Genomic DNA, 27,393 nt, shown 5'->3' with positions numbered 1-27,393 from the left:
TAAAATCAAGTGAAGTATTTATTGGTTTAGTATTTCATGTAAAAGTAACTTAAACATCAAGATGCTTTGAATAATCCTAATGGAAATTATGTAAATGTATATGATAATATTAATAAAATATGGTCATTAAAATGTAAAATAAGACACTAGCTAGTTGCAATTGAAAATTTGCGTTTAATTTCCTGTTGAAGTGTAGCATTTATTTTTAGGCTTATGTCATATCAATACTTGGAGAAGGGTTCCATTATTTTACCAATTTAAATTCTCAATTTAATGATAGTTTGATTAATTCCTTAAGCAACTCTGGAAAAAAAGCGAAATGAGAAAGATCGCTTAAGATGAGTGTCCCGACTAAAAGATACTTTTTTCACTGCTGTGCAATATATATATTCCCTATGCAAACATATAAATTCTGCCTTTTTTTGTTATATAAATATATATTGATACTTTAGTAGGCAGAGCCTTTGAGCTTTGTTCCTATGATCTTGATTCTATACCGCTGACTGATGCACGTACTTACACAATTAAATACTAATTTAATAGAGTTAGCAAGCTGTCTTTCAAAAAACTTAAAGCGGAGGTGAATTCGATCTGACCCATATGTATAGCCACTGAGGAATATTTAACAAGAAAACCTTCGCCTACTTTTCAATTAAATTAAAACACTCTCGCACTCAACGCGTGCCCTATCGGTGAATGAAAGCTCAACCGGGGACCGAAAACAGCTCGCTGGATGTCGGTGACCAGTCGCATCCACCTGTCTGTCCGTGGCACCTGTGCTTGTGGTGGGCGGCGCATCGCCAGCCCGATAATGCCGAGCATATGGCGGGTCGCATGCGCCGAACCGTCGCGCACAAACATTCGACGCGACAATTGAGGGACCTGCTTTAAATTACAATTAATTTTTAATTAGCCTTAAGTTTACATTTACAAAGACGCTTAAGAGCCGTATGAATCAATTAGCGTACTCGTATACAGGCATTAATGCAAAATGGTCAAGGAAACGACTAACGCAAGCCGAGCGAAACAAAACGAAAATGCTTAAATCTTACTTTGCTCATCACAATCGGTACTCGCTGAGGGGAAGCTGATGTTTGGGGTTCTTGTTTATACTTTATCGGGCATCATTTCCGACTGCCGCGCGCTGTTGGAAACAAAAGCGATCAGCTTTCTTTAGCTTATGCATTCTATAACTTCACTTGGAACTTACCATGCGATGTGGCTGGAGACAGGGCATGTGAGCTGGCATGGCGCTTGATGCGCGGAGTACTCTTCAGTTCGGATCTGGACGAGGAGGAGGAGGCACTTGTAATGGTGTCCGGTCCGTTGCCGGCCATCACATTGGTGAGGGTGGACACTCCGCTCGAGGAGCTCGCAGTGGTGGGCATGGATTTGTAGCGCTGCAGCGAGGTGCGCGGCTTCTTGGGCATCGTGGCCTGCTGCACTGCCTCCTCCAGGGCGGTTAGCCAGTCCTCGCTCTCGCTCTCGTCCTCCAGAAACTTCATGTAGAACGAGGGTCGCTTCGTCTTGTGGTGGCTGGTTGGTGTGGTGCTTGTGCTTGGCTTCGACGCATCTGGGGGTTCTATCTTGGACTCCAGCTGCTGGGACGCCTCGAGGAGGAAGAGATCCGTCTCCGAGTCGTTCAGGAAGTCTGCCATGGGATCGGCGGCAGCTGGAGGAGGAGGAGGCACTGGCTCTGGAATTGGAGAAGCCCGCTTGCAGGCTGATCTTGTGCGAGCAGATAAAGTTGGCGGGATCTTGGGGGTTTGGAGTGGGACTGGGACTGCCTCCGACACTGCTACCTGGTCCATCTGGCTGTTGAGCCTGGCGCAGCGCTCCTTGAGAAGCACATTGGCCCGCATCTGCTGCGCCCGCCACTGCTCATTGTCCAGTTGGCTGCGTCGATCCTCGCAGCCCTTGAAGGCGATCTGGCGCCGCCGCTCGCGCTGGCTCAGACTGCCCATTTCCGCGGAATCGAATCCGCTGTCCGTGGTGGCGTTGCTGCTCCGGTTCCAGCGCCATCCCACCTCCGGACTTTCGGTGGCCAGCGTCTGCGAGAAGAGGCAGTTGGGCGATAGGCTGATGTCCAGGCGGGGCGAGAAGTCCACGCTGTCGTCCAGGCTGGGATTGTGCTTGTGCGGCGGGGTGCATTCGACATCGGAAGTGCTGCCCACCATTGAGGAGGCGTTGGGCGAGCCAGGAGTCTCCTGGGAGACGCTCACATCGTGTCCGCTTCCTGGGCGCCCGCAGCTCTGTGGCGAAGCTGTTCGAAAATTAGGTTTTACGGGGTTTTCTGGGTGCTATAGCACTGATAATGCACTCACCACTGTGGCGTTTCTGCAGCAGACGAGTGCTAAGCGTCAAAGAGCGCCGTTTAATAAATGCATTCTCCATTTAATTACATTTATTTGTTTTTCGTGCGTCGTAGAATGCGCTCAAAATTAAAGTCGAAAACAGCGTTGCCAGATGACATTAGTCAATATATATATGGCAACACTGGCCTTGACTATATCGATCCAGTTCGATAGGCAAACGTATTTATCGAACCAGTTGATGTAAACTTTTAACAAATAAAGGTGATAAATATTTTTATTAGGAAATCCAAAGAGCACCAGGTGTCACAGCGGCACATTTGTTTTAAAAGTGAAGAATGTCATCGGTTCGATAGACAGACGCGACAATCGAACCGAGAAAAGAGTTGCCAAGCTTTTTATCACGAATGCCGCTGAGCAGTGTGACCAGTTGCGGATGGTGACATTCTCCCCAAAAAGAGAAACGGGCACACTGCGCGAATCGTATGGTGATGTGTTAAAACCAAAATTTTGAATACAATTCACGGAGCCAGGAAGATGAACTACAATCCGAACGCGGGTATGCGGAACCGTAAGTGGGAGAACTGTAAGGATCAGGCTACGCAAGCAAGTATACCCGAAGGAAGCCCGGTGCAGCCACTCCGGAAGCTCCTTATCCGCCGACCGGAATCCAGAGGCAGCCGGAGTGCTGGCACTGTTTACACCGTTATAAGTTACGCCCCCCACCCGTTTTGTGATCCGCTCCTGCCACCGCCCACTGACCTCCGCATCCCGGCTCCCGCATCCCGTTTTTGTGCTGTGCCCGAGTTTCTGTTTCGTGCTGCGTGTGTAGCTTGATTGCCTGTGTTCCCCCGCTTTCCCAATTGCCTCGCCAAGATCCTCCGGCACTAACCCACGGTTGCTCTATCCCAAAATAGCCCCAGCTGCCGGTCGCCCAAGGCCGTCGAAACGTGTCAGCGATGTGAACGCCATGGGCCCCACGGCCCCGATGATGGGCGGTGGCGCCACCTTCATGGCCCCGCCAGCCGGCCCTGGAATGCTGGACCCCAACATGTACGGAGCACCGGCTCCGGCGCCGATCAACAGCTACGGCTTTGACCAGCCATCGCAGCACATGCAGCAGCCGCAGCATCCGCCACAACAGCAAACAGGTTATGGCTACGGAGCACCACCCCAGCCCCAGCAAGCGGCCGCTCCGCCCGCCTTCGGAATGGGCGCTCCACAGCCGGGTGGCCAGGCACCCATGCCTACTGGACAGTACCCACAGTTCGCCATGTTCCAGCAGCCCATCGTCCAGGACATGGCCATGCAGTACGGCCAGCGGCTGGCAGATCAGGGCAAGCAGCTGGTGGAGAACCAGTTCGAGAAGTGGGTGCCCGTGGCCAAGCTCAAGTACTACTTTGCCGTGGACAACGCCTACGTGGGCAGGAAGCTGCGCCTGCTCTTCTTCCCCTACATCCACAAGGTGCGACCTGATCATATCGGATTTTAAGTCTTCAATTATGATTATAAACCATTTCAGGACTGGTCCCTGCGGTACGACCAAGAGCACCCAGTGCAGCCGCGCTACGATGTCAATGCCCCGGATCTCTATCTGCCCACCATGGGCTACATCACGTACGTGATCGTGGCGGGTCTGCTGCTGGGCATGCAGAAGCGCTTCTCGCCGGAGCAGCTCGGCATCCAGGCGTCCAGCGCCATGGCCTACAGCATTTTCGAACTGGTCATCTACTCCATAGCCCTGTACGTGATGAATGTGAAGACGAGCTTGAAGACCCTGGATCTGCTGGCCTTCACGGGCTATAAGTACGTGAATATAGTCGTCTGCCTAATGGCCAGCACGCTGTTCTTCAAGTCCGGCTACTTTATAGCGCTGGCCTACACCAGTTTCTCCTTCGGCTTTTTCCTAGTGAGTTCGTGTAATATATTTTTTTAAGGTGGATAAACAATAATATCTCGTTTCCTGCCAGCTGCGCACCCTGCGGACGAAGCTGCTGCAGGACAATTCACCAGCTGCCCCCAGCGGAGCCATTAACTACGATCCTTACGGGAATCCGCAGCAGTTCGACTACAGCGGCGGGAAAAAGCGGAAGCTCTACTTCCTGTTCATGGTCGTCGTGGGCCAAGCCCTGTTCGCCTTTCTCCTCTCCAAGCACTTGTATCTGCCCGAGGCGGAGATGCTGGCGATGCCCAAGACCTTCTAACCACCAGGCTTGATAGATTAATTTGCCGACTTCTCCTTGGGTTAACCGGGATCGGGAAGCCAACGTGCATGTTGAGCGGTTCGTTCCGGAGGCCAAGGCCAAGTCATTTCCAGCATGTCAAATCCCCTCAGTTGTAGTTGTAGTGTGGTAGAAGCGATCAACTGAGATTCGCGCGAGATAAGCATATTTTTGTTAGTAACGAAACACATTTTATAAATAAATACCAGCTACAAAATCGAATTTTTTATATAATTTTATTGAAATTGTAGTCTCTTTTACTGTAACGTGTTCTTGGTTGGTTGGTTGGTTGCTCTGCTCTGCTCTGCTCATTGTTAACTTATTGGCTAACTTCGCAAATTGCCGCTAGTTTATCCTGGTTCGTTATAAAATATATGTGTTGCTGAGTGTCTGGCTGTATGAAATGTTTGCTGTGGTTTCTGATTTCAGATTTCAGTTAGCCGATTTTCGACTACCAGTTCCTGCGTCTGCATTTAGTCTAATTTGTTCGGCTGTTGTCGGTGCGTCAGCATGCTAAAACGTTGCACTCGGCTTGCATCGAAAATAAAAGGCATACGAATCCGTAGTAATAGTAATGATAACAGTTCCTACTTTAGGTTAGTTCGTGAGTTTACATAGTTAGATAGTTCGTCGTTGGTTAGTTGGGGACTTCGACTGCAACTCAGTCAGTACATAGCACAATGTGAAAAAATCGTCCTTTTCTCGTACAAATTCGCTAGCTTAACTCCTGGGCCTTGTGATTTCCTCTACTTGATTCTGTTTACTTTAGTTCGCTAATGCAGTTCGCTTCTTCGTTCTCTTGCTTTATTTATCGCGTGTAGTGTAGGCTAGCACTTAGTAAATAGTTATAAACATGCTTTGCTTTGTTTTCAACAAATTCCACGTACTAAAAAAATAATACATTTACAACTAATAATTTAGATTAAACATATACGTTTGTTCTGTTGCCTGATGCTGCGTATAGATCGTAGTTATGTTGTACATAGCTATATATCGTATATATATATGTATATATATTACGGGTGTACGGTGTGTGTGTGTGTGTGTGTGTGTCTGTGTGTGGTTCATAAACTCATTTAGGCTACATTTGGAATACAAAATACGCAACATAAAAACCTTTAAAACTCTTGCTCCTATGAATAAATTATCGAAATCAATCGCCTAGCTTTAACCTAGATCACCGACTGCTTCTGCTTCTGCTCCTGCTCCCGCTGCTCCTGCTCCCGCTGCTCCTGCTGCTCCTGCTGCTTGACAAGATTACGCTGATAGTTGACCAAGTTCACTTTAGTGAACTAAATTACCGTCCCGCCGGTCGCCGCCGTCTGACCAGGAGACAGATGCTGAGGAGCGTGCTGAAAAAGAAGACATTTTGTAGTTAACTATACGATTAATAACATTTTGTATATTGATTTATAGATCCGCTTTCACATAAAACATCTTGCTAGCATTAGCCATTACAAAAATTTGATCAACTTTATACTAAATAGATAATAGATAGATAATAATAGATAGATAGACTTGGCCACGTCACCTTAACCAACTAATGATGGGAACCTCCCACAAATTGGCATATGAGTTGCAAACAACAACACAATAGACAAAGCCCTATATCTACAGCTCATACTCATACATTAGCCCTTACTCTCCAAGGAACAGCATCCTTTTAACCCATTAACTCCATCTACTGTATGTCCCATACAATTAATTATATCATTCCCACACAAGTCTAACATGTTTTATAAGATATAAACAATGTGAATAACTTAAGCTGCACAAGAAAAGAAGCTTAGTGTCTACAGCTGCCATAGCTTCTTAAATACTCACTGATAGCTAGTAGTTTTAACTAAAAAGGGTATAGAAACCGTCTATATACTTCTCAGATCCAACAGAAACTTCTAGTATTATTAGTGGTATGTCAAACTTACCGTGGCATGACCAGGCCTCGCCCAAGTGTAGATGAATCCGTCCTGGCACGCCGTCAGGAAGCAGTCCTCGCGAAAGATCAGCGCCGTCAGCCGCTCGTGGGCGATCTTCTTGCAGACCAGCGGCTCCAGCAGTGGGCACTCGTCGAAGCGGGGGCAGGCGGGCGTTCCGATGAGTTGCATGGGGTCGAAGCTGCTCACGCCGGAGCCAGAGCCCGCTCCCGCTCCTGCTCCCGCTCCGGATGCCGACGCTAGGGCGGCCGTGGCCAGCGAGGAGTGGTGCGACGATCGGCCCAGCTTCAGGGATCCAAAGCTGTGCGCCGTCGAACTGCTCCCGATGGCCCCGGCCGCCCCCGAGTCCAGCGTGCTGGAGTGGCCAAAGTTGGAGGAGCTGCTGTGGTTGCTCTGGCTGTGGTTGCCATGACTGTGGTTGTGGTTGTTGTGCCCGCCACTGTGGTTGTGCTGGTTGTAGCTCTTCAGCATGCTCATCGCCTTGCGGTGCTGGCGGTGCGCCGTCGAGTGGCTGCCCTCGTAGCCGCCGGCGGCGGCGGCGGCGGCGGCCTTCTTGTCCGAACTGCTCAGGAAACTGAAGTTCGAGAGCCGCTGCGTGAGGCTGTTGAAGGCGCTGAAGCCGCTGCCCGAATTGGAGGACTTGTTCGAGCTGTTGGAAGTTTTGCTGTTGTAGCCCGAGGTGGACTGCGTCGTTCGCTGGCCACTCCCACTTCCGTTTCCGCCTCCTCCATCGATTCTGTCCGACTTGGTGGCGCTGATGCAGTTGGGGAACTTGATCGAATTGCCCGTGCCGTGGTTACGACTGTTATGCTTCGTGGAGGTCGTCGCTCCCGCTCCCGTTCCCGCAATCGTTCCCGTTCCAGCCACTCCCGATCCGACGCCCGCATTCGAGGACGTGGAGGCGGGAGTGGCGGCCTCGGTGTCGTAGTCGTCGGGCGAGGAATGCGAGGATATCGTGCAGTTGGCGGTGGAGAACTTGCTGGAGCTGCTATTGCTGTGCTCGCCGGCACCGTTGCCTGGACCGCCGCCTCCAGCCGTTTCACGGGCGGGACTGCCGCTGCCCGATTCCGCCTTTTGGCCAGCCGGCTGTCCTGACATGGCCACTGGTCGGATCACCTTGATCTCGTCCTCGGCCTCCGCTTCTTCGTCGAGGCCGCCGTTAAGGTAGCCCCGCTCGCTGTTCGCCCGCTGCCGCAGCGCCAGCGGATGCCGCAGTACGTCCTCCGTGATGTCCCACAGGCAGATCTGGGTGTCCTGGCTGACGGAGCCCAGGCGGTAACTGATGGCCAGCTTGTCCGCCGAGGAGGCGTCCGAGCGGAAGGAGGCCGAGTGGGGTCGATTGCGGGCGGCGTGCACGGGCGTGGAGTTGCGGTCGAAGCCGTCGAAGCCGCCGTTGGCCGTGGAGTCGCCGGAGAAGCGCGCCTCCCGCGAATTGGAGTACTCGTTCATCTGGTTCTCGTCGTCGCTGAAGTCGCCGCCATCCCAGTTGGTGTACGAGGTGGTGTAGGGGTCGAAGGCCACCACCGACACCCAGGAGCGGTGGCCCTGGCCGCGGGCCACCACCCGTCGCTCGTGCAGCGACCACACGGTCACCAGGTCATCCTCGCCGCCCACCACAATGTACTTGCCGTCGGGCGACCAGCAGACGCACAGAAAGCCGCCAAAGTAGGAGCGCGCGATGCCCAGCAGCTCCATGGTGTCGTAGTGAAAGACGCGCAGAAAGCCGTCCTGGGAGACCACCGCCAGCTGGGAGCCGCACGGCGAGAAGCACAACTCGTTCACGCAGCAGTTGTCGGTGCTGAAGACCCACTTGTAGAGCGGATTCCTTGTGGTCTTGGCCTTGCAGGTGAGTATCGTGTAGCCGTCGCCCAGCTTGAAGGGCTGGTAGCTGGGCGCCGTGGCGGCGCAGGGCAGCTCCTCGTTGTACAAGTACAGGTGACCTGAGGCGTGGGCGGCGAGGAACAGGTGCGGCGAGTTGGGCAGCCACTTCAGGCAGGTCACTTTGGTCTTGTCGATCAGCCGCTGTAACGCACACACAATGATTATTATTAGTTGATATATCGAGCGAGTTGGATCGGTTTTGGGATACCCACCTCCTCGTTGAAGAGCTTCCGCACCTCGCGAGGACCCACCTGCGGCGAGACCAACTGGATCTGGCCCGTGGTGAAGCCCACCAGCAAGGGCGCACCCGTGGGCGTGGCCGCGCTCGCGTTGAAGTCGTGACAGCTGGGATTGGTGCCCTTGTAGAACTTCTTATCGATCGGCTTGCTCATCTCCGTGCCCTGAAAGTAAGTCAACAAGCGCGTCAGTCACTATCATCGCCTTCTGTTTATCTTGCTCGTTCTGGATGGGCACTATGCGTTTCTATTTTGAACTATAAGTTAAGTGGTTTAATAAAGCCATTTCGTATACAATAATTTAACTAGGGAAGATGTAACATCATTTATTTAAAGACTTTGCCAATGGACTTTGGAAAAAAAGGATATTGCTATCCTAGCTTGAATACTTTTAATACTAGTATTCAATTATTTTCCTTGGTATGAGTTTCTGTTTTAAACCGGAAGTTGAATTGTTGAATAGAGCATTTTAAGTTGCATGTGAATTTGGAAACATATATTGTATATAACTTTCCCAGTATAAGCTTCTCAATAACTATATGGTGCCCACGAAAGTAATTAAGAGCATTGCATATTATTGCATGACTTAATAATACGACCTTGTTAGTCAAAAATATACCCATTTTTAAGCTCAAGAGGAGTAACTTGAGAATTATTTTAAGTTTAATTTGAGAAACAGGTGGGACTGGGCACGAATCAACAAAAACGAAAGTGAAAACCGGAACAGGTCGGAATATTTCCCCTTGGCCTGAATTTATAATGGAAGTCTCTGGGGGTAGAATTGCCATAATCTCGGAAATTAACACATTCTGGAGCGGCATGGAAATTAACAGCTTGTTGGCGGAATCAGGTGGGAAAAGCCAAGGGCAGGCCCTACCTGAGCGATTGCCAAGTTTTCACTAGCAGATAACTATGGCAACAAAGAAGCCAGCTAAAATAAATACAGAGGCAGAATCGCAAGCTGTTGCTGAACAGAATGCCAAAGAATTAGAAACAGCTGCTGGGCAGGGGAAACAAGGCAAACACAAGCGAGGCGATGAGCACCGATGAGTCGAACTGGGAATGCCCTTTCCAACTGTCTATTAGGATCAAAAAAAAGCCTATTCTGGCTAATTAACAGGGCTTAAACTGCATTGGTTAGGTGTCAGTGGGACAGTGGCTGATTATAATGGGCCTAATCGAAAGGTAGGGTAATCTGCCCGCCGGGATGAGCTCAAAGCGCTCACAGCCGACTGCCTTCGGGCGCAATAAACATTCATAGAAGCGCCAAACAAGCGAATTGATCATCAAGCGCTCCAAGTGGAACAAATTAAGCCCGCTGCTGGGGGACACTAAATGCAAATGGCTGGCAAGGTATTCAAGCCCCTGCCAGCCAATTGGCTGCTGCAATTGCATATCTCTCGGGTGATAAGCTGCTGCACCTCCTCCTTTTCCTCCGCCTTCTCCTCCTCTGATCCCAAAGTGCTTTGGGTTACGGATTCGCCTCACCTTCTTGGCTCCTCGAAAGGAGTAGACATAGAGATCTCTGCCGAAGTTGAAGCAGATGCGGTCGCCGCCCAGCACTTGGCTGGTGGCCACTCCGTTCTGGTCCAGCACTCCGCCGTTCATCATGGAGTGCATGGAGATGCCTCCGCCCAGCCGGGCATCCACTGTGCTGTTGCCCGCATTGCTGCTGCTGCTGTTGTTGTTGTGGTTGTGGTTCTGACTCTGGCTCTGGTTGCTGTGGCTGAAGTTGCTGTCCCCGCCGGCGCCACCATTGGATATTGCTGTGGCAGTGGCTCCGGCTGGCCCAGTTCCAGATGCTGCTCCCGTGGGCGAGGCTCCTGGCGAGCTGCCATTCGTTGTGGTGGCGATGGCGGTGGCGTTGGCCGCTCCCGTGGGTGATCCTGCCCCCGTTTCGCCGCCCAGCTTGCCCTGCGCCGGACTGGGCAGGGTCACCATGGAGACGCGCACCTGCGGCGAGCTCTGGTTGCTACTGTAGCCCACCCGGTTGGGCCGCGAGTACTCGGAGAGGGTCAGCAGGCGGTAGGTGCCCTCGCGGGTGACAAACTGCGTCTTCAGGTCGTCCTTCACACTGGTGTCCAGTTGGTTGGCCATCGCTGGTGCTCCGCTGCTCCTGCTGCTGCTGGTGCTGCTGCTCAGCCACTAATCCACCTCCTCCACTCAGCCCATGTGAATGCCAGGTGCCCGAGGTGCTAGTGGTGGCTCTCCCCTTCGTCTGCCCACCAGAAATTGTTAGTTCTTGCCACTAATTAACCGCCGTGGGGTTGGGCTTGCCCTTTTCTTGTTATAATTAGATTTGATTCCTTCACTACACCGACTTTCGGGGGGCTCTGCTTCTGCTGTTGTTGTTCCTGCCGTTGGAGCTGCGTTTTCCTTGTTTTCTAGCCACTGCGGTGGTTGCCTGCATCACGACGCGGTGGCGGCGGAGTGGGGGTGACGGGGCGGTTATCGCATCGGCCGCACACTCACTTTTATTCCGCACAAATTACTTAATTTATTTCTAGTTTCTGATTGGGATTCTGAACAGTGTGGCTGCCGCTTCTTCCGCCCAGAATACCAAGGGCTGGCCAGAGTGGTCGGGAGGGGCGTGGATTGATGACGCTCTGAGAACTGGTCATACTGATTGGGAGGGAATGCGGGTTTCCTCGTTTTTGTTTTTGTTAATTTCGGGTATAATAATTGGCTATGACAGGAATTTCCAAGACTCTGCTTAGTAAATTCTGCAGAAGAGAATTAAAAGTATTGCAAGCCATTTATTAACACACGTTGCCAGACTGCCAAAAATAACTGCGCAATGGCGTTGCCAGACTATACAAACTAGCTATCTTTTGCTTATGGGTAGCACTGAATTTTTTGGCGGGATATTTGAATTTATTAAGATTGAATGTCAATTTGCAATAGTCAATTATTTTTATTATTAACCATGGTAAGGTCTTTTCTTTTATTATCTGTTCTATAAACTTCTTTTGTGAGTTTATTTTTCCCTATTAGTATTCCTCTTAAAAGTTTTCCATTATTTATGTTCTTTCCCTGTCAATGGGCAAACCAAAGAAATAAATAAAGTTAGACAGAATCCAATGCCAGTGACTTGCGAAATTCCAGTAACTGACAGTATGTGTAAGTGTGTGTGGTGTTAGCCGGAAATGCATTTGGCATGTCCTGCGAAATTGGCCAGTGAAGAAGAAGAACGGGAAAATGAAACAGCTTCTTCGTTGCCTTTCCGCCTTTTGCTCGCTCCATTTTCTTGTTACTTTGCACTGCCAATTGTATTAGAGTTTCCTGCTAAATCTTGTTACGGACATATGTCTTTTGTCTTGGCATTGTCACCCGAGGAATTCTTCTTCAGTTTAGATGGGCCAAGTGGGACGAACCGAGAAGCGACTGCTGCCGAGATGGGCAAACAATTGGCGACCTCGGCGGGCACATCGAACTCGAATCAATCAAGAGCGATTGATAAGAAGGGCCACTTGACGGTAGAGATTTTCGTATAAAAACGACAGATGGCGGGCAGCGAACCACCCACAATCTCGTAAGCCATGCGTCTGCCAGGTGAGTCTGTTCAGTCAAAAGTGGCTTCCCCAAACTCAAGCTGATTATATCCGATTAGCCCTCCTTTGGCCACTAGCCTGCAGCCTGGTGCTGCTCCTGCTTTCGTCCGGAACTCGCTCGCAGTGCAACGATACTCACCAGCCGGGATGTCTCCACAGGGCGGAGCTGAATATCGCCCAGCGCAATTGTCTGGACCCCACGAAGTACTGGCTCTGCTCGGCCATTGGCCAGGAAGCCCAGCTCAAGAAGTGCCAGGCTAATACGGGATTCGACCAGGACCTCAACGCCTGCGTGCCTTGGGTCGCTTGGGTTTGGCAGCCTTGCATCGAGCCGCCCAGTCGTCCACCCGGCTGGACACCCTGTTAAAAAGTATATTTGATTTGGTTCCCTAAATGCATTTCTATATTACTATATGTAGTAACTTACTAATATGTCATTTTCTTCTTACAATTTATATCATCAAGGAAATGGTGGCTTTATAAAAACTTCGCATTTTAAACAGTGTGGTATTTTTCAAATTATTTTTAAAGAGTTTTATTTAACAGAGGCAATAAATATAATTTGCGCTTTTTGGTAATTTTAAGGCTGAAATATTTTCGTGTTGGTTAGGCAGCCTGCTTAATAACAATAACAAAACAACCTTACATGCAATTATGTGGGTTAATATGCATACTTGCTAATTTATTAGTGTTTTATGTTCATCTATATGTAAAATAATATGTGTATCAATGCAATACAATAAGCCATTGGGGCTTAAAACGCAAAATTTGTAAACATAATCTGAATTATATTTATTGCCCAGAATATAAACATATAAATAAAATAGAAAAGTTTATGATGATGACATGTTTTTAAATAAAGACAGTTTAACCATATTTTTTAAAGCTAAAATTGTAGAATGTGTTTTTTATATTTCCTAAATTGAACAATTTATTATACGTAATGTTTACTAGAAAACATATACATCAGTTTGTTTGGCCTGCATTCGTTTGCATTCAGACTAAAAATTATGTCATTGAAATTGTCAGACCTATTTGTGTTTGAAATGCCAAAAACGAAAGGAAACTAAATGTTCTAGCAATTATTTTTGTAGTGCATACAAAGCTAATAAAGGAAACGATGTGAATGTGTCAATTAGGTTGCTTGCTAAGCTCGGTGCCAAATATTTGTGAGGCGGTATATCTCCAGCTCCCCCAGTTCCCCTTCACTTAGTAGTATATCTGGGCAATGTCAAGAGCAAGATCCGCGAGAGCGATAAGTCGCATATCTCTGCTGGCGGCGTGAATCACACATATTTATGATATGCAGCACTCTTTTCTCTCAGTGCCCGGATGGCGGAGAGGGCCGAGCGGGCTGAGTGTATTTTTATGGCAGCGGCGGTGTGATGATCCGCCGATAGCCAGTTGCAATTACAATTGCAATTGTTAACGTGCGGCTTCTGACGGCAGTTAAGCGGCCCCGAATGACAGACCACGCCCCCTCTATCGGGGGCGGGAGCGGGGGCGGTGGGCAATTGGAGTTCGGTTGCCAGCCAAAGCATTTCTCATAAATCAATATGTCAGGGCGGCAGCAGGTCCTATGCTCCCAGTCAACAGTTGGCCACCTCTGCCCACACTCTCTCTCGCTGGCTATAAGTTGCATTTGCACTTGCACTTGCAATTGCACTACTATATTTTTGATGCGCTCGCCCGTGCATTTGGTGCGGGCATTTTATTTCATTTTATTTCATTTCACAGTTGTCAGTCAAACGCTTTGTCAGGCCGGCGAGCACATCAATAAGCGGCAAAAAACACGATTCAATCGAAATTTTATTTCTCGCATTTTGGCGTCGTGCGTGTGAGAGCCAACAAAATATTTGCATGTAAAAGAATTTTTCGCCAGCCGAGCAGAGCGCAAAAAGGAAGAGGTGAAAATTGTGAAATGAAATTTTAGCATACGTGACGTATACGCAATACATTTAATTGCATTGAACACTTACTTTGTTCTCCCATTCCGCTCAATCCAAGAATGCAAGAATGTTTTAAAGTGAGAATAATTCAGTGAATATAATTCCCATGTAATTTGGTTGGCTTAAATCAGAACTAAATTCCCTACCTGCGTGCAGGCAAAATAATGGCCTTGTCTTTGAAAATCTCAAAATACTCGGGAAATGCTACAAATGCCACAAGAATTAGCATAAATCACTGGGGGGCACTGGGACAAGAACAGCGGAGCAAAGTGGGATTTTTGCAGTCAGCCAAGCGCTGTTACCGTCCCGGTAGCTTCATTTAATGGCAGACATTAATAACCCGATTTAATTTATGGCCCCAAACTAACAAAAGCCCAATCCGCAAAACTGAGCAACAAAGGACAGGGGGCGAAATGGCGAAAAGGAGGCCTTTTCCCGACTGCAGCGCTGTGCAGTGCAGTGCGGCAATTACTCAAGTGCGCCAGAACCTAATGTGGCTTAAGGCGCTAGGAGGGAGCTGCTCCCTTTCGTCCGCCGCTGAGCCAGGTAAAATTTGTTGGCCCAGCTCCCAAAAATGCCTTTGAGGCAGTGTTTTGAATTAATTAGCCGGCGTTGGCATTGGCCAAGGCAACACAAAGTGGCTGCTCCGCTTGTTTGCGGCCTGCCCGGCTATCTCTGGAAATAATTTACAGCTGCCGTTGATGTCATGAATATGCAAGCAGCAGGTTGGCTGGGATGAGTGGCTGGCTGGATTGTGGGCGAGGGTGTAGATGTGGTTGTGGGCCCACCTGGACAGCTCTTAGCCAGTGACTGGAGCGGAAGAAACAACAGTGGGGCAAACAAACAGAGCCATAAACTGCCTGCGAAATGGCAAACAAAGTGGGGTGATTCCAGATGAGCTTATCGCGACCACAGTTCCGCTCGATAAGATTTCGGTCTTCCGTGGAGTGTATAAAAAGTGGTCCCAGAATTAGCATAGGTCAGTCCAACGAGATCATTCCAGCAACCCAGCACAAGATGAAGTTCCTGCCCCTGTTCGCTGTGTTCCTAATCCTCGCCTGCTCCTCCCCTTGCCATGGAGCCGCTGTGGCCAAGCCCACTGGTCAGCCTGGCTGCCAAACGGAAGAGGAACTGACGGTGGCCTTCTATCCCCACTTCTTGCTGAAGAGCTCCTTCTGGATTTGCTCCACCCAGGGCGTTCCGGCCACCCTCGGCCAGTGTCCCATTCCCACCGCCTGGCTGGACTCCGTCAAGGCCTGTGTGCCCTGGCCCCAGTGGACCTGGTCACCCACCGCCCTTCCGCCCAGTCAGCCCGAAATTGCTGCCTAGAACTGGAATTAAGCAAATCCAGTGCTTACAAAATAATTGTAATAATATTAAAAAGAAAAACGCTTTTACCACTCTGCAAACAATTTTATAAAAGCATTTGTGGGTCATTTGGTTGCCAAATAGTTTCTGTAATAAGGACATAGCCGCCAATGGAATATTTTAGCACACAACTTTTTTTTGTGCATGTCTGAACCGCAAGTTGCAAATCATTTTAGCAAATAGTTACCTTAGCAACTAACTTTTATCAGAAAAACTAAGCTGACGCAAATATTATAGCTGTAATGTGGTGAGGAGTAGTAAGTCAGCTAGGGATCTTGTTGATTTATTTACTGGCGTTTAATTTGCTGCCTGTTTTTGGAAAATAATATGATAATAAAATGGCCCTTTGTAATCATTCTTAAAATTCTCAGCTACAGAAAACCATCTGTTTAAAGTAGTTTAATGCTTTATAACTGAATCAGAGGTTAAGCATCTGTTTCTCGACTTTCCTTTTTATTTATTGTATAAAAATCAATTAGATTAATTAATCAATTATACTAATTGGAAATGCACACGTTCAATGCTGTTTTGTTGGCTATTGAACAAGTATCCTGATTTACTTTTGACTGGGAATATTATTTTCAAATATTAATTTTGTTTTCTAAGAAAACTTTGATACATTTTTGTTATTGGAAGTATTTCAATCATTCATGTGATTGGATTTACATATTCATTGCCGCATAGTTGGGTTCATAATTAACCAAAAAATATGTTTCTTAATTCTGATACTTTAACTCATCTCCCAATTTCAGCCATGTCCGGACGGGACTACAATGGAGAGCCTGGCTGCCGCAGCCCGGAGGAGCTGCATCAGAGCTTCCGGCATTTCTGGGACCCCACCGCCTACTGGCAGTGCGATGGAGTGGGAAAGGGGGCGGGGGAGCGGGATCATTCCGCCCAGCTGCACCACTGCCCCGCCAATGAGCTGTTCTATGACCGGGAGCGCAAGTGCGTGAAGTGGAAGGACTGGCAGTGGACCGAGCCGCAGGATCCGCCCACAAAGCCGCACAAATAAAACAGCGCACATGTATTGAAACAAATTGTCGAAAATATAATTAAAAAGCGCTTTCCGATTTTAGCCCGGACGAGTGCTGGTTAATTTATGCGTGGACTGATGCTCGAGCTCGAGGATGGGGGCTGGAATATAAGCCGCTTTCGAGAACGGTATTCTGCCCTGCATGTTGATGCTGTCGGGGATTTGCTGTTGTTTTTTGGGGGTACCATACGTGCAACAATTACGAAATGTGCGTGTGGCCCAGCTACCCATCGCCACCCATCGCCACCCATCGCCACCCACTTCGCTTGGACCCTCTGTTTGTTTGTGCAATTTGGTAAATTGACATGACGGCAATTTTCCATGGCCGGGTCCTCGTTGAGCTGCAAGGACTTAACTTCGCTTGCTAGTTTTAATAATTTTTAATTAGCTGCAGCCGAAAGCTCTCAAATGGACAAACAAAATGTGTAGTCAGCTTTGCGGCCATTTCGGGTACCCATTATTTTTCCCGCTTTTGGCCGTCTAATGTAATTGCGCCAAATTTGTTTTGTGTTCCAATTAAATTGAAAATCAAGCGCTTTTAAAGCGGAAAGCGAGTTTAAATAATTGTATTTGAATTTAGAGCAAAAGTGTGTGCCGGCATTCAATCAATATGAAATGCTTTGTGTGATCCATCATTTTTCCCGTCCTTTTCCGTTGCAACGCAGCTGTGGCAAAGCGGTAATCTTTGTTTTTGTTTTCGTTTGGCTTTCTGCTTTCCGTGTGTGCCCTTATTTTTTGTTTATTTTTTTTTGTTTGAAGTCCCACAATTTGATATACACAAATCGATTTACTTGCGCATGCAAATAGCTTTATTTGCTTAGCGATGAAGGAGGAGGAGCAAGACAGCGGCACAAAGGACAAAAGAGGACAGGACTGAAAGAACAAAAACTGTTAACAAAAAGTCGACAGCCGGGCTTGGCTCAGCAGCCAAACAAATTTGCATAAATCGCAGTTGGTAGCACACAACACAGCCAGCACACACGCCCCCATCCTGCCACCCACACATGTGCTTATTCACACTTACAGCTACACATATATGTGTGAGTGTGTGTGTGTGTGTATATATATATATATATATATATCCTGATCCAAAGCGACACTGCCATCGACATCGCCATCGACACGAAGTGAAAGGCGCAAGGACTAAGTGCATGCTTAAGTGTTTTCTTTTCTATTTACGAGCCACAACGTTGGAGTGAGCAGCAGTGTTGTTTGTGTGCTCTGTTGCGGCTTGTGTGCAACCCAACCTCCCAACCACCCAACCACCCATCCGCTCAATCACCTACTCAACTCCACCCTCTCTGCATATGTAAATCAAGGTAAACAGAAATCTGTTACAGCATGATACCATTACAATGACATGCAACGGACCCCAGTCGACGAAACACACGACACACAGGCCACACCTCCTAAGCCCCCAAGAGCCCCAACTTAGCCAGGCCAAAAGCAACACAGAGTAAACTAGATACTTATACACGTGTCTCATATTGACTGCGATATGTTATACAAATGAGATATTGATGCCTCACCATTACAACTCGGTCTACAACAACAGGCCGCCGCCCATTCAGCCATTCAGCCAGCCAGACAGCTTCGTCCTCGAGTGACAGCAAACAACGGGAATAGGAACAGGACTAGGGCAACATCAGCAACAGCAACATCAACATCAGCAACAGCAACAGCAGCAGCATCAGAAGCAGAAACCACTGCACGAAAACTTGACGTAAAAGGAGAGATAGCCTTCAAAGTCCTAGATCAGCCTGTGGGCACACGAGTTGCTTAACCCATTATATATTACGTTTTAAAACCGAACATGGTAGTATTTCAAGAACTGGATTCTTTACACACTCAAAAAAAATGTATTTTAGTACCATATAAACCTCTTGAAATATTAATAAAATATTTTGGTAAAATGTAAGCCTTATAATATATTAATTCAATATTTTTTGTAAAATGTTGCACAATATTATCTATCAAGAAAAATCATATAACTTTGTAAACGCATTTTATTTAATTGGGTAAATATAAATATATATTTTTATATATTGTTAATCTATTGATTTTATTGACTTAATCAAACGTAATAAACAATTTCGGTAGAATTATTTGAAAGCTTTCATTTTTGTTAAATTAAGCCATAAATGGGGTAATTCGCGGATTGCATGGTCGTGCTGTAACTGGTTACTCCATCAAAAGGTGTTCCCTTACGTAACCAGATGCGGCAGAAGGAGACCCACAGGAAAAGGCAACATAAGGAAAGGGAATGGAGAAAGGCTTTCTATGCGCGTGTCCAATCGCAAAGCAATCGAATCACACGGACGGAGATATGCAAGAAATGACTGAGTAATTAGAAATTGAATACCAAAAGCTGCAAGCAGAAAAAATATGTCTAAATGTGACTCTATGCTTTTTTAAAGCTATATTTTTTCTTGAAGAACTTGTTTTTGATGTATTTGTATTTTTATAAGGAACAAAAAAGCTGATAAAAACTGAAATGTATTTGTCCTAAATACTGAATGTTCAGTTACTCAAAATGCAATTACGATCTGTGAGAAAGCAATTTTCAGATCAATATCTCACAACCAACTTTGGCAGTGTGCAAAACCAAAGCCAACTGATTCAAGCACCACCCCAAAACAACAATTACAACTGGGTGGTGGGATTGGGGCAAAATGCAATAACAGAATACAAATTTGAAATGTGCCGGAAATTGAAATCGAAGGCGTTGAAGTGATTTCGTCTCGCAAAAATTCAATTGGAATGGCAACGGCAACGGCAATGGCAACGGCAATGGCAACAATCGAGCACCGCAGCAAATGTCTTGCACAACAACAACCACTTGGACGGCACCCTGAAAAATACCTCCTCCTCGCAGGTCCTTATTGTGGCAAGGCTTCTGGTTACGCGGTTATTTGGGCTCCTTTCACATCCTTCTGCCCGTGCTGGGTGCACAATTTTTCCGCTGCATGCAATTTTAATGCGATTTTGGATTTGATTTGTAACCGAAAAATAAGCCACACAAACTTTGCCCTCTCGAAAGTGGCGCTGCGATGGGTTGTGGTTGCATTGTAGTCGACGTTGTCGTTGCCGTTGTCGTTGTCGCTGCTCCTGTTACCCTTGTTGTTGCTCGCTTGGTTGTTAAGTGCAAATATAAATTCAACGGAGGGCGAAAAGTATGGGCTGAAAGGGCTGAAGGGGTTGCGGAATGCTTTGCACCCAGCAGGGAGCTGGGGGTCAAATATTTATTTGTTGCCGAGCACAAATTTTATGCTGCATACTTTCATGGGCCGCTGCAGCACAATGTGGCACAAGTCACCACCATCACCCATTCTCCCGGCCAACAACAACTGGTAGTGGCGCTGGAAGCGAGGCGCATAAAACCTTCCGCTGCCATTCAAGTGGAAAAGTTTAAGCCAACTTTGCCAGCCCGAAAGCCCCCTTCCCAACAATTCAAGCGCGAAAATGCGCGCACTGAAAAATCATTCAATGGATGCCGCAGAAGAGAAGGGCGGTGCAAATTGAGGGCGGGGGGAGGTGAGTTGGTGTCGCCGCCTGTCACCACGAAGGCCTGCGACTCTAAAAGTGCCAATTATGCCCATTCGACGGGAAGTGCCTTCTACCAATGGCCAGTGAATGGAAGTAAATGGAGTAAGGAGTCAAACGAAAAATTGGAGCGCATTGCGTATGCTCCCTGTTCTCAACTTTATTTATGCGCACCAGCGCATCAAACTTAATTAAAGTAACAACACGTCAACCGGAGGTCAGAGTTCACAGGCCGCTGGCACTTGAGGCCACTACTGGCCCAACTTGAAGAGCGCAACCGCTCGGCAACAATTGTAAACTCAATTAAATCCAAGCACCGCTGCGGCAATGGGTCCAGCAAGTCGGACACTTAACTACTGGCACAAGTTCTCAGCTGGAAAACTCCGGAATGCCTTCTATTTTCCAGGTCCCCTTAAAACACTAAAACAAATTGTAATACAAATAAATACAAACATTAAATAGTATAATGATAATAAATAAGTAGCTTAGCTTTTAAGAAAAACAATGTGCCAATAAGGATCATAATTAAAAACATTCTGCATCTTATAAATTTTATTCCTTCCAAATGATGCCAGGTCTACTTTGTGTACAGTTTTGTATTATAGACTTTTAGCTAAATTTACAGTTTTAAAATCGAATTAAAAATATTTTATATCAAAAACTTAGAAATTTATAATGGGTATATTCCTACATTAAAAAATGCAAAAATTGTAAATCATAAAATACAATATATATATTTATTTATATGTATAAACTAATATAAGATGAATATAAAATAATTAGTTAATCTGATCACAACAGATTAAGTACATTAAAGAAAGGTTATTTTTATCAATTAACTTATATATTAAAATATCTACAAATTTTAAAATTTACATTCATTGATTGTTAGGAACTCTTTTTTCTGAGTGCAGACATTCTTTGGTTAGAGCAAGTCTAGTTGGGTGTGCTGATAACATACGACAGTTGTGACTTTAAAAATCCCGTTTCGCCATTTTTGCACAAAACTTGTGCAGGATTAATGGCCCAGGCATCTATGCAATTAAAATGCAACAACACTGGCAGTGGCAGTGGCAGGAAAAGGAGAACAAGAACGAGAAGAAGAAGGAGCATACACTGGTGATGCAAAAGGGGCACGAAACTGGTGGCAGCAAACAGCTGCAGGAGTGGGCGGAAATGGAGCAGAAAGATTGCTGTGACTTTGGAGCGTTTGAAAACTCGCATGTGTGACGGGACCAGGCCCGGAGATAGCCACGCCACTTTAAAGTGGCTGGCGGGGCAGCAAAACGAGCAGCTGGATCGGGATGGAAAGAGGTGTCGGGAGGTGGCTGCCACACCAGTTAGTGCCCCATGGGAGGATGCGGCACGGCATTGTCCGTTTCCGTACTCGCACACACAACACATAAGGCCTGCTCCTGCTGCTCCTGCTGCTGCTGCTGCTGCTGCTGCTGCTCACCAGCATTGTACGGTTTTTGCCCGCAACGGCCAAAGACAAATAATGCAATTTCCTGACTAACTCATTTGGGGTGGATGTACCGTGCACCGTGCAGCAGAATGGGGCACTGGCACTGCAGTTCCGTGTCACTGACACTTGGCCCTCTGCTGCCTGCCCACTCAGACATTTATTACTAAGTTGGATGGGGCAATCGCAGCGAACGATCAAAGAGCCGGGACTTTTGGTGCAGCATCACGAAAAAAAAAGGGCAGCATCCACCAGATGGATCACTCGCATGCCCAGTAGATCTCGGCAGCCACTTCCACGTGACTCCCTGTGGGGCAGCTGATGCAATCATTGGCAACTTCTGGTTTCACATTGCCCCCTCGCACACACCAGCAAGATTAATGCGGTTCAGCATCGAACTTTAAACTCGTTGTTAGTCCGGCGAGCAGTGCCACCAAGGACCTGCAAGCCACCCCTCGCCAGACGAACATGTGTACAGCCAGCCACCAGGAGCATGTCCTGCAGTTGGTCCTTGCTCCTTGCGCTGGCCCCTGTAATTTGTCCACCACCACCCACCCACTCAGAGTTGTTTGTTTTGCGCAAAAGTTTGCGGCGACAATTGTTTTGCGGTGTTGCACCGAGCCACCCAGCACAATCTCACACACGCATGCACCACTCCGGATTGCGATTTGAAATTTTCTTGAAAATGATTTCCCACTGCCCTGTAATTTCAGCATTTTACCCGCTTGGGGGAAGTCAAGATTTATGGTCGATCGATTTTTGCTGTTCGCCGGATATGTCGCACCCATTTAATGTTGCCTTCAATATGTGTCACTGCTTATCATATCAGCCCCACTCGACCGCCGCTCGTATATCAATTATTTTCCAATCAATTTAAAGTTAATAACATTTCGGTTCGGACACTTTTAATCGCGATGAGTGGACAGTGATTAAAACGCCGGACATATCATCAGCCGTCGGTGCAGTTGCGCAACGAGCGCCACACCGACCACTTGAAGCATCCGAGGTATCCGTCCTGGTCGATGAACGCCTTGCCCTCGGGACAGGGCAGCTCCATTGCGCCCTCGCTGGTGCACAGGTAGAAGCTGGCCACGTCGTCGCAGGCCTGCGGCTGCATCTTGCTGGCCCCCGTGCAGTCGGGCACCTTGGTGTCCAGGTTCACGCAGGAGGCCTGCATCATTTCGGAGGGCAGGCAGCCACTGATGGTGGCGTTGTTCACGAAGTAGTAGCCGTAGTCGCACTCGTCGGTGATCACCTTGCCGTCCAGACAGAAGTAGAACTTGCGGATGTCCTCGCCGCCCCACATCTCGTCCTCCGACTGGCAAACCTCGGTGGCATTGCTCGCAGTTCCCACAGAAGCGGCGTGGCTAAGGGCCAGGAGGCCTAAGAAAATCACAAGGGCTGCAGGAAGATTCAAGAGAATGGGTTTCACATTATAATGTTTCTTTTAAAAAAATAAGTAATATGTTTTCAAATGTCTAGATTACAAAATTGACATCAAGCCTTAATATAAAAATACATAATCTCACAATGTCTAGTATGTAATGCCACTTTATATTGAGTTTATCCTTATTGTTTATGAAATAACAATAGTCAATAGTTGTTTTTGAAATAATACTAGTCGCAAGAACTTAAGGGAAGAACCAAGAAAAATTTCACAATAATTATGTATAATATATGTTACATAAATATTTATATGTATTTAAGGATATTCAACCTAGAACAATATTTTTTATCGTTGATTTACAAATTGAATGTAAGCTAAAACCTACAAAAATGTTAAAGATATTTTAATTTGATGTTTTCAATTAAAATTTTGAAATATAAGCACATAAATCAGAATGCATCAAAAACATAAGAGTTTATTTAAATCAAATATATAAACACTCTTCACTGAATGTCTAAAATTTAAAACGTGTTCTTATGTAAAAAGGATGTTCACAAAAAAGAAATGTAGTGTCCTTTAAAATATCCAATTCTTTAGTTTCTGATCATTTTTCCTCACAATTCACTTAGAACACTCCATGATGTAGGTTAACTGTCAAACCGTTTACCTTTTAGCATGGTGGATCCTTTAAACGCTTCTTCTCGATTCAAATATTAAACACAGACTAAGAGATTTGAGGCCAGCACCTGGGCTTTTATAACATTCAATGCGATCAGGCAGCTTATCGGGCTATTGGCAATGACTTGTTGACACCACCGATGATGAACGTAGTGCGAGGCCTGTTTTTGGCTTCTGGTATTGCCCATACGCAGCGTGGTACGCTTATCGGGTGTTTTTATGCAGATAACTAAGAATTTGCTATTCCGCCTTTTGACAGTTATCACGTCTCAAGTGGTTCAGTGATGAGCTCTTCTAGGAAACGTAGTAACTAAAATTTCGGGGGGCCAAATGCTCGGTTCTCAGTGTCACCTGGTGCTCACGTCTGCGAAACTTTTAATTGAATTCCCTGCCAGAAGCCCACATCGATAGCAAGCCTATTGGAATTTATGTCGATTATATTGTCAACTTTGCCAGTGCTCCTCGAAGTTTGCCTATTTAAACTTGGGACTCGCGTAAATAGAGTGCAAAAAGTAGAGAGAGAGAGCGAAGGCAAGTTGAATTGACAACGTGACTCAACAACAAGACGCGTGGAACTTTTTCCTTTCTTTCCTTTCCTTCTGCATTTTTTGTGTTCAGGTTATGGGCTTCGTGTCCTGGCCGCAAAGTGACTTCTTTCCCGGCGGCAATGGCAGCTGAGCACAGTTTTGGGTGCTCTAAGCCAAATCAATTAGAAGTTTTGACGGCAGCTGGGCCTGCAACTGAATGCCGAGCACTGAACCCCAGAACCTGGGCCGCTGCTCCATTATCGGAGCAGTGGAGCGTAATTAAATTTTCAACTGATTTCTGCAGCAATAATTTCCAATTTGGCTTCATTTGAAAGGCAATTAATGTCGGTGCTATCGGTTAGATAAGGCATGTGTGTGCGAGTGTGTGTGCGTGTGCAGATTCCTATTCGGTAGTCCAAATTAACTGGGCTGTGATTTTAATGGCAATGTGAATCATTGAAGGCATGTTTGCAAAGGCAAATTCTTGCAAACGGCAATCAAACGATAAAGGTAGGAAACTTTTGCCCAGCTCCTGATTGAAATCTTCTCTCTCGTGCTATTCGTTTGGGGACATATCAACCGAGAGCTGAAAACTTTAAACCGGACTGCTTATCTAATCAGCGAACTGCTGCGACGACGACGTCACTGTGGTCCAAAATAAAAATGCCCGAAAAGCCCGATGAAAAATGACTGTAAAAATAGCAGCGATAAGGCAGAGTTGGCTGGGAACATGGAAAGTCATGCAATGAGCATGAGTATAAAAACGAAAGACACTGGCGACGACATCAATCAGTCGAGTCGAGTTTTTCAACAGAAAGCACATAAATTTATTAACGAACCCAACTATGAGGAGCGTGCAAAAATAACCGAATTTACTGGCGAATTGCAATAAGGAAAAATCAGACAATCAGACAATCGGACAATTGGACAGTGAGCGAGCGAACTTTGTGTGTCATAATAAATGCTCCTGTTGCCGTTCGTGATGAAATTATTTATGAAAAATAAATGGAGGTTTTCCCTCTGGATATTGGTCCTGATGCCACTGATGGTGCTGCTGCAGGGGGAGCCCTTCGCTGCCGCTGCCGCTGCCGCTGCCGCTGACACGACCACGAATGCAACATGCAGACACGCCACGGACATGTGGGGAGATCCGGACCCCAACATATTCTACGTGTGCTCGGATGGCGGGCAACCGCTGCAGCTTCTGTGTCCTGCGGGTCGGGGATTTTTCAGCGGTCTCGGCCACCTCGGCTGCCTGCCCTTCGCCCACTGGCCAGCCTGCCGGCCCTCGGAGGAGCAGGTGGCCACCACCACAGCTGGCTGTGACGCTGACGGCCAGTTCGCCTCGCCCTGGGCCTCTCCGGATCCCAATCAATTCTACCTGTGCTCCGGGCCAAATGGCACACCTCTGCTGCTCAACTGCGCCGCCGGCAAGGGGTTCGTGGCCAATTCGGAAGCGACAGGCTGTGCGGATTGGTCACAGTGGCGCCGCCAGATGCAGTGCGAGGCCTACTATTGATCCATGTAGAACCGCTTTCAATAATACCATTTGATGGCCGCTGCTCTTATTTACCACCAACTCGAATCTTATTTAACTTATTGGGTAAACATACTGCGCCATTTGACTCACTAGTTCTATCTGTAAATAAAGTAAAAAGTATATATTTATTTCTGATGTGGGTGTACTTCGTCTGGTGGACTTGTTCAAAACAGTGATAAGAAGGCAACAGCTTGATAACAAAATTAATTTGAAAATAAGAATTTATTGCGTAAAATACCTAAATTAGTATGTATATTTGCGAATTTCTCTTGTTTTGTTACACAGCCATTGCTTGAACTTTGAGCTTGAACTTTAGCCTGCAAATTATTTTGAATTCGCAAGGCTTTCAAATTTTATTTAAATAAAATTAGCCCAATAGTTGAAATATACTATGCACGAAACAATGGAAACAGCAATCATTCCTACAAAAGCAAATTTTTAACTTGTTAATAATTCAGGCAAAAGCAGTTGAGTTCATGCTTCTACGTTGCCAAAGCTTTGTTTTGTGCCATTATATATAATTTATACTTGAGCTCCCAGCTCATTGTTTTGTACTACTTATGGGATTAGTGAATGGCAAATAAGGCCTCATCTGCTGGCATTGCTGTTCACTGCAATTGCTCATTTATTGCTCATTTGAGCATATTAAATGATGGGCCCTAGTGTGCGGCACGCGGGGAAAATCCTTTTAGTACCCACACTCCCGCAAAGCCACGCATTATCCTTTGCCATTACTCTCCTTTATGCCGTCTGTCGTCTGGTGGAAGATGGAAGCTGAAAGCAGAGAGCTGAAAGCTGGAGTTCTAGGGGTCAGCAGCCCCGCCTTTGATGTGCCCCTTTACTTTGTCATGCCCTCATGTGGGGTTATTTTTTACGGCAGCCGCTGTAGCCCGGTGCCAGCCCTCCCTCAGCCTCGCTTACAGGCTTAATCCTTGTGTCGCTGCCGCCATAAAGCATGGCCCAGGTACAACGGCATAAGAATAATGACACATGCAGCTGGGTGTTGCATAAAAAAAAGATGGAGCCGTTGCTCTATCGGAAATTGCATTTTGCTTTGAGCGCGTCCAGGAGCGCAGGAAATTACTGTCAACTGTTAATGCCCTGGATAGGATCACGACACCGCCTTCTGTCCGGGCTTTAATAAATCTTCAATTTGCATATTTCTTTTCGATTTTTGCTTTTGTTTCGCTTCGCTTTGCGCCTGGCCATTAATCAAAGGCATGGGGCGAGGGCAGACAACGTCACGTATACGCAATTTTAATTGCCACTGGTATAAAAGTGTTTAGCCTGCGCTGGGGCTGGCAGTCGGAGAGTTTCAATTTAATTAAATGTTTATTTGCTGTTCTCAGCAGAAATCAATGAAAGCGACTTCTAATTTATTGCGTACCAGAGACCAAGATGACCCGCAGGAATCGGCAGGACTCGCATCCTGCTGACGCAGACAGGAGCAAAGTAATTAAGCGATTGCCAGCAGATGATAATATCCTTTGGAGATACTTCGTCAATGACTTAAAGTGCAGCCGTTTGGGGGAGGACCCCCACAAGTGAGTAATAAATATAGTTTAAGGCAGGCCAATCAGCTGGGAAATCAATAGACCGCCAGCATCATGGTGATGGCTAATAGAGGGCACACTTTGTGCCGCCCAATTCTCCGGGGACCCATGACGCCCCGAACTTGCCCTGTTAAGAGACTTTCCATTTCGTTGATTGCCCCACCGCAGGCGCAATAATATTGATCGTCTGCAAATGCTTTTCGGCTGCCCTTCA

At 46.9% G+C, this 27,393-nt stretch overlaps 8 protein-coding genes across 11 annotated transcripts; 5 read left to right on the top strand and 3 right to left on the bottom strand.

Moving 5' to 3' along the window:
- On the bottom strand, positions 1-2,456 carry LOC108149023. Of its 2 annotated transcripts, XR_005977636.1 has the most exons (4): positions 2,325-2,456; positions 1,211-2,263; positions 1,053-1,144; positions 1-885 (listed from the first exon to the last, which is right to left on the bottom strand). XR_005977636.1 is itself a non-coding variant. In XM_017276370.2 (3 exons), the coding sequence occupies exons 1-3, from the start codon at positions 2,392-2,394 to the stop codon at positions 1,125-1,127; spliced, it is 1,143 nt and encodes a 380-aa protein (XP_017131859.1). In that variant the 5' UTR covers positions 2,395-2,456; the 3' UTR covers positions 1-1,124. The 2 variants fall into 2 exon arrangements, 1 of the variants encoding a protein (XP_017131859.1); XM_017276370.2 differs by having other exon boundaries at positions 1-1,144.
- Positions 2,457-2,743: 287 nt separating this feature from the next.
- Positions 2,744-4,756, top strand: LOC108148789 (protein YIF1B-A). Of its 3 annotated transcripts, none has more exons than XM_017276008.2 (4): positions 2,744-2,871; positions 3,230-3,777; positions 3,835-4,221; positions 4,283-4,756. In XM_017276008.2, the coding sequence occupies exons 1-4, from the start codon at positions 2,850-2,852 to the stop codon at positions 4,514-4,516; spliced, it is 1,191 nt and encodes a 396-aa protein (XP_017131497.1). In that variant the 5' UTR covers positions 2,744-2,849; the 3' UTR covers positions 4,517-4,756. The 3 variants fall into 3 exon arrangements, with proteins under 3 accessions (XP_017131497.1, XP_017131496.1, XP_017131495.1); XM_017276007.2 differs by having other exon boundaries at positions 2,758-2,883; XM_017276006.2 differs by having other exon boundaries at positions 2,758-2,898.
- LOC108148788 (WD repeat-containing protein 20) lies at positions 4,754-11,232 on the bottom strand. The gene is made up of 4 exons (XM_017276004.2): positions 10,074-11,232; positions 8,562-8,750; positions 6,460-8,490; positions 4,754-5,886 (listed from the first exon to the last, which is right to left on the bottom strand). The coding sequence occupies exons 1-4, from the start codon at positions 10,680-10,682 to the stop codon at positions 5,827-5,829; spliced, it is 2,889 nt and encodes a 962-aa protein (XP_017131493.1). The 5' UTR covers positions 10,683-11,232; the 3' UTR covers positions 4,754-5,826.
- An 892-nt stretch (positions 11,233-12,124) lies between these two features.
- LOC108148429 lies at positions 12,125-12,616 on the top strand. Its single transcript, XM_017275464.2, has 2 exons — positions 12,125-12,137; positions 12,196-12,616. Exons 1-2 carry the CDS (start codon positions 12,125-12,127, stop codon positions 12,501-12,503), a joined length of 321 nt encoding a protein of 106 aa, XP_017130953.1. The 3' UTR covers positions 12,504-12,616.
- A 1,269-nt stretch (positions 12,617-13,885) lies between these two features.
- Positions 13,886-16,552, top strand: LOC108148528. The gene is made up of 2 exons (XM_017275565.2): positions 13,886-14,043; positions 16,206-16,552. Exon 2 carries the CDS (start codon positions 16,208-16,210, stop codon positions 16,466-16,468), a length of 261 nt encoding a protein of 86 aa, XP_017131054.1. The 5' UTR covers positions 13,886-14,043; positions 16,206-16,207; the 3' UTR covers positions 16,469-16,552.
- On the top strand, positions 15,078-15,494 carry LOC108148527. Its single transcript, XM_017275564.2, has one exon. The coding sequence runs from the start codon at positions 15,103-15,105 to the stop codon at positions 15,412-15,414; it is 312 nt and encodes a 103-aa protein (XP_017131053.1). The 5' UTR covers positions 15,078-15,102; the 3' UTR covers positions 15,415-15,494.
- Positions 16,553-22,382: 5,830 nt separating the features above from the next.
- On the bottom strand, positions 22,383-23,661 carry LOC108148529. The gene is made up of 2 exons (XM_017275567.2): positions 23,549-23,661; positions 22,383-22,895 (listed from the first exon to the last, which is right to left on the bottom strand). The coding sequence occupies exons 1-2, from the start codon at positions 23,556-23,558 to the stop codon at positions 22,444-22,446; spliced, it is 462 nt and encodes a 153-aa protein (XP_017131056.1). The 5' UTR covers positions 23,559-23,661; the 3' UTR covers positions 22,383-22,443.
- Positions 23,662-24,865: 1,204 nt separating this feature from the next.
- LOC108148567 lies at positions 24,866-25,752 on the top strand. Its single transcript, XM_017275613.2, has one exon. It carries the CDS (start codon positions 25,048-25,050, stop codon positions 25,603-25,605), a length of 558 nt encoding a protein of 185 aa, XP_017131102.1. The 5' UTR covers positions 24,866-25,047; the 3' UTR covers positions 25,606-25,752.
- The last annotated feature ends 1,641 nt before the right edge of the window (positions 25,753-27,393 follow it).

This window comes from Drosophila elegans, unplaced genomic scaffold (genome assembly GCF_018152505.1).
Source record: "Drosophila elegans isolate 14027-0461.03 unplaced genomic scaffold, ASM1815250v1 contig_476, whole genome shotgun sequence".
NCBI classification, from domain to species: Eukaryota; Metazoa; Arthropoda; class Insecta; order Diptera; family Drosophilidae; genus Drosophila; species Drosophila elegans.
Note: the sequence above shows the minus strand (reverse complement) of the source record. Positions and strands in the feature narration are given on the sequence as shown.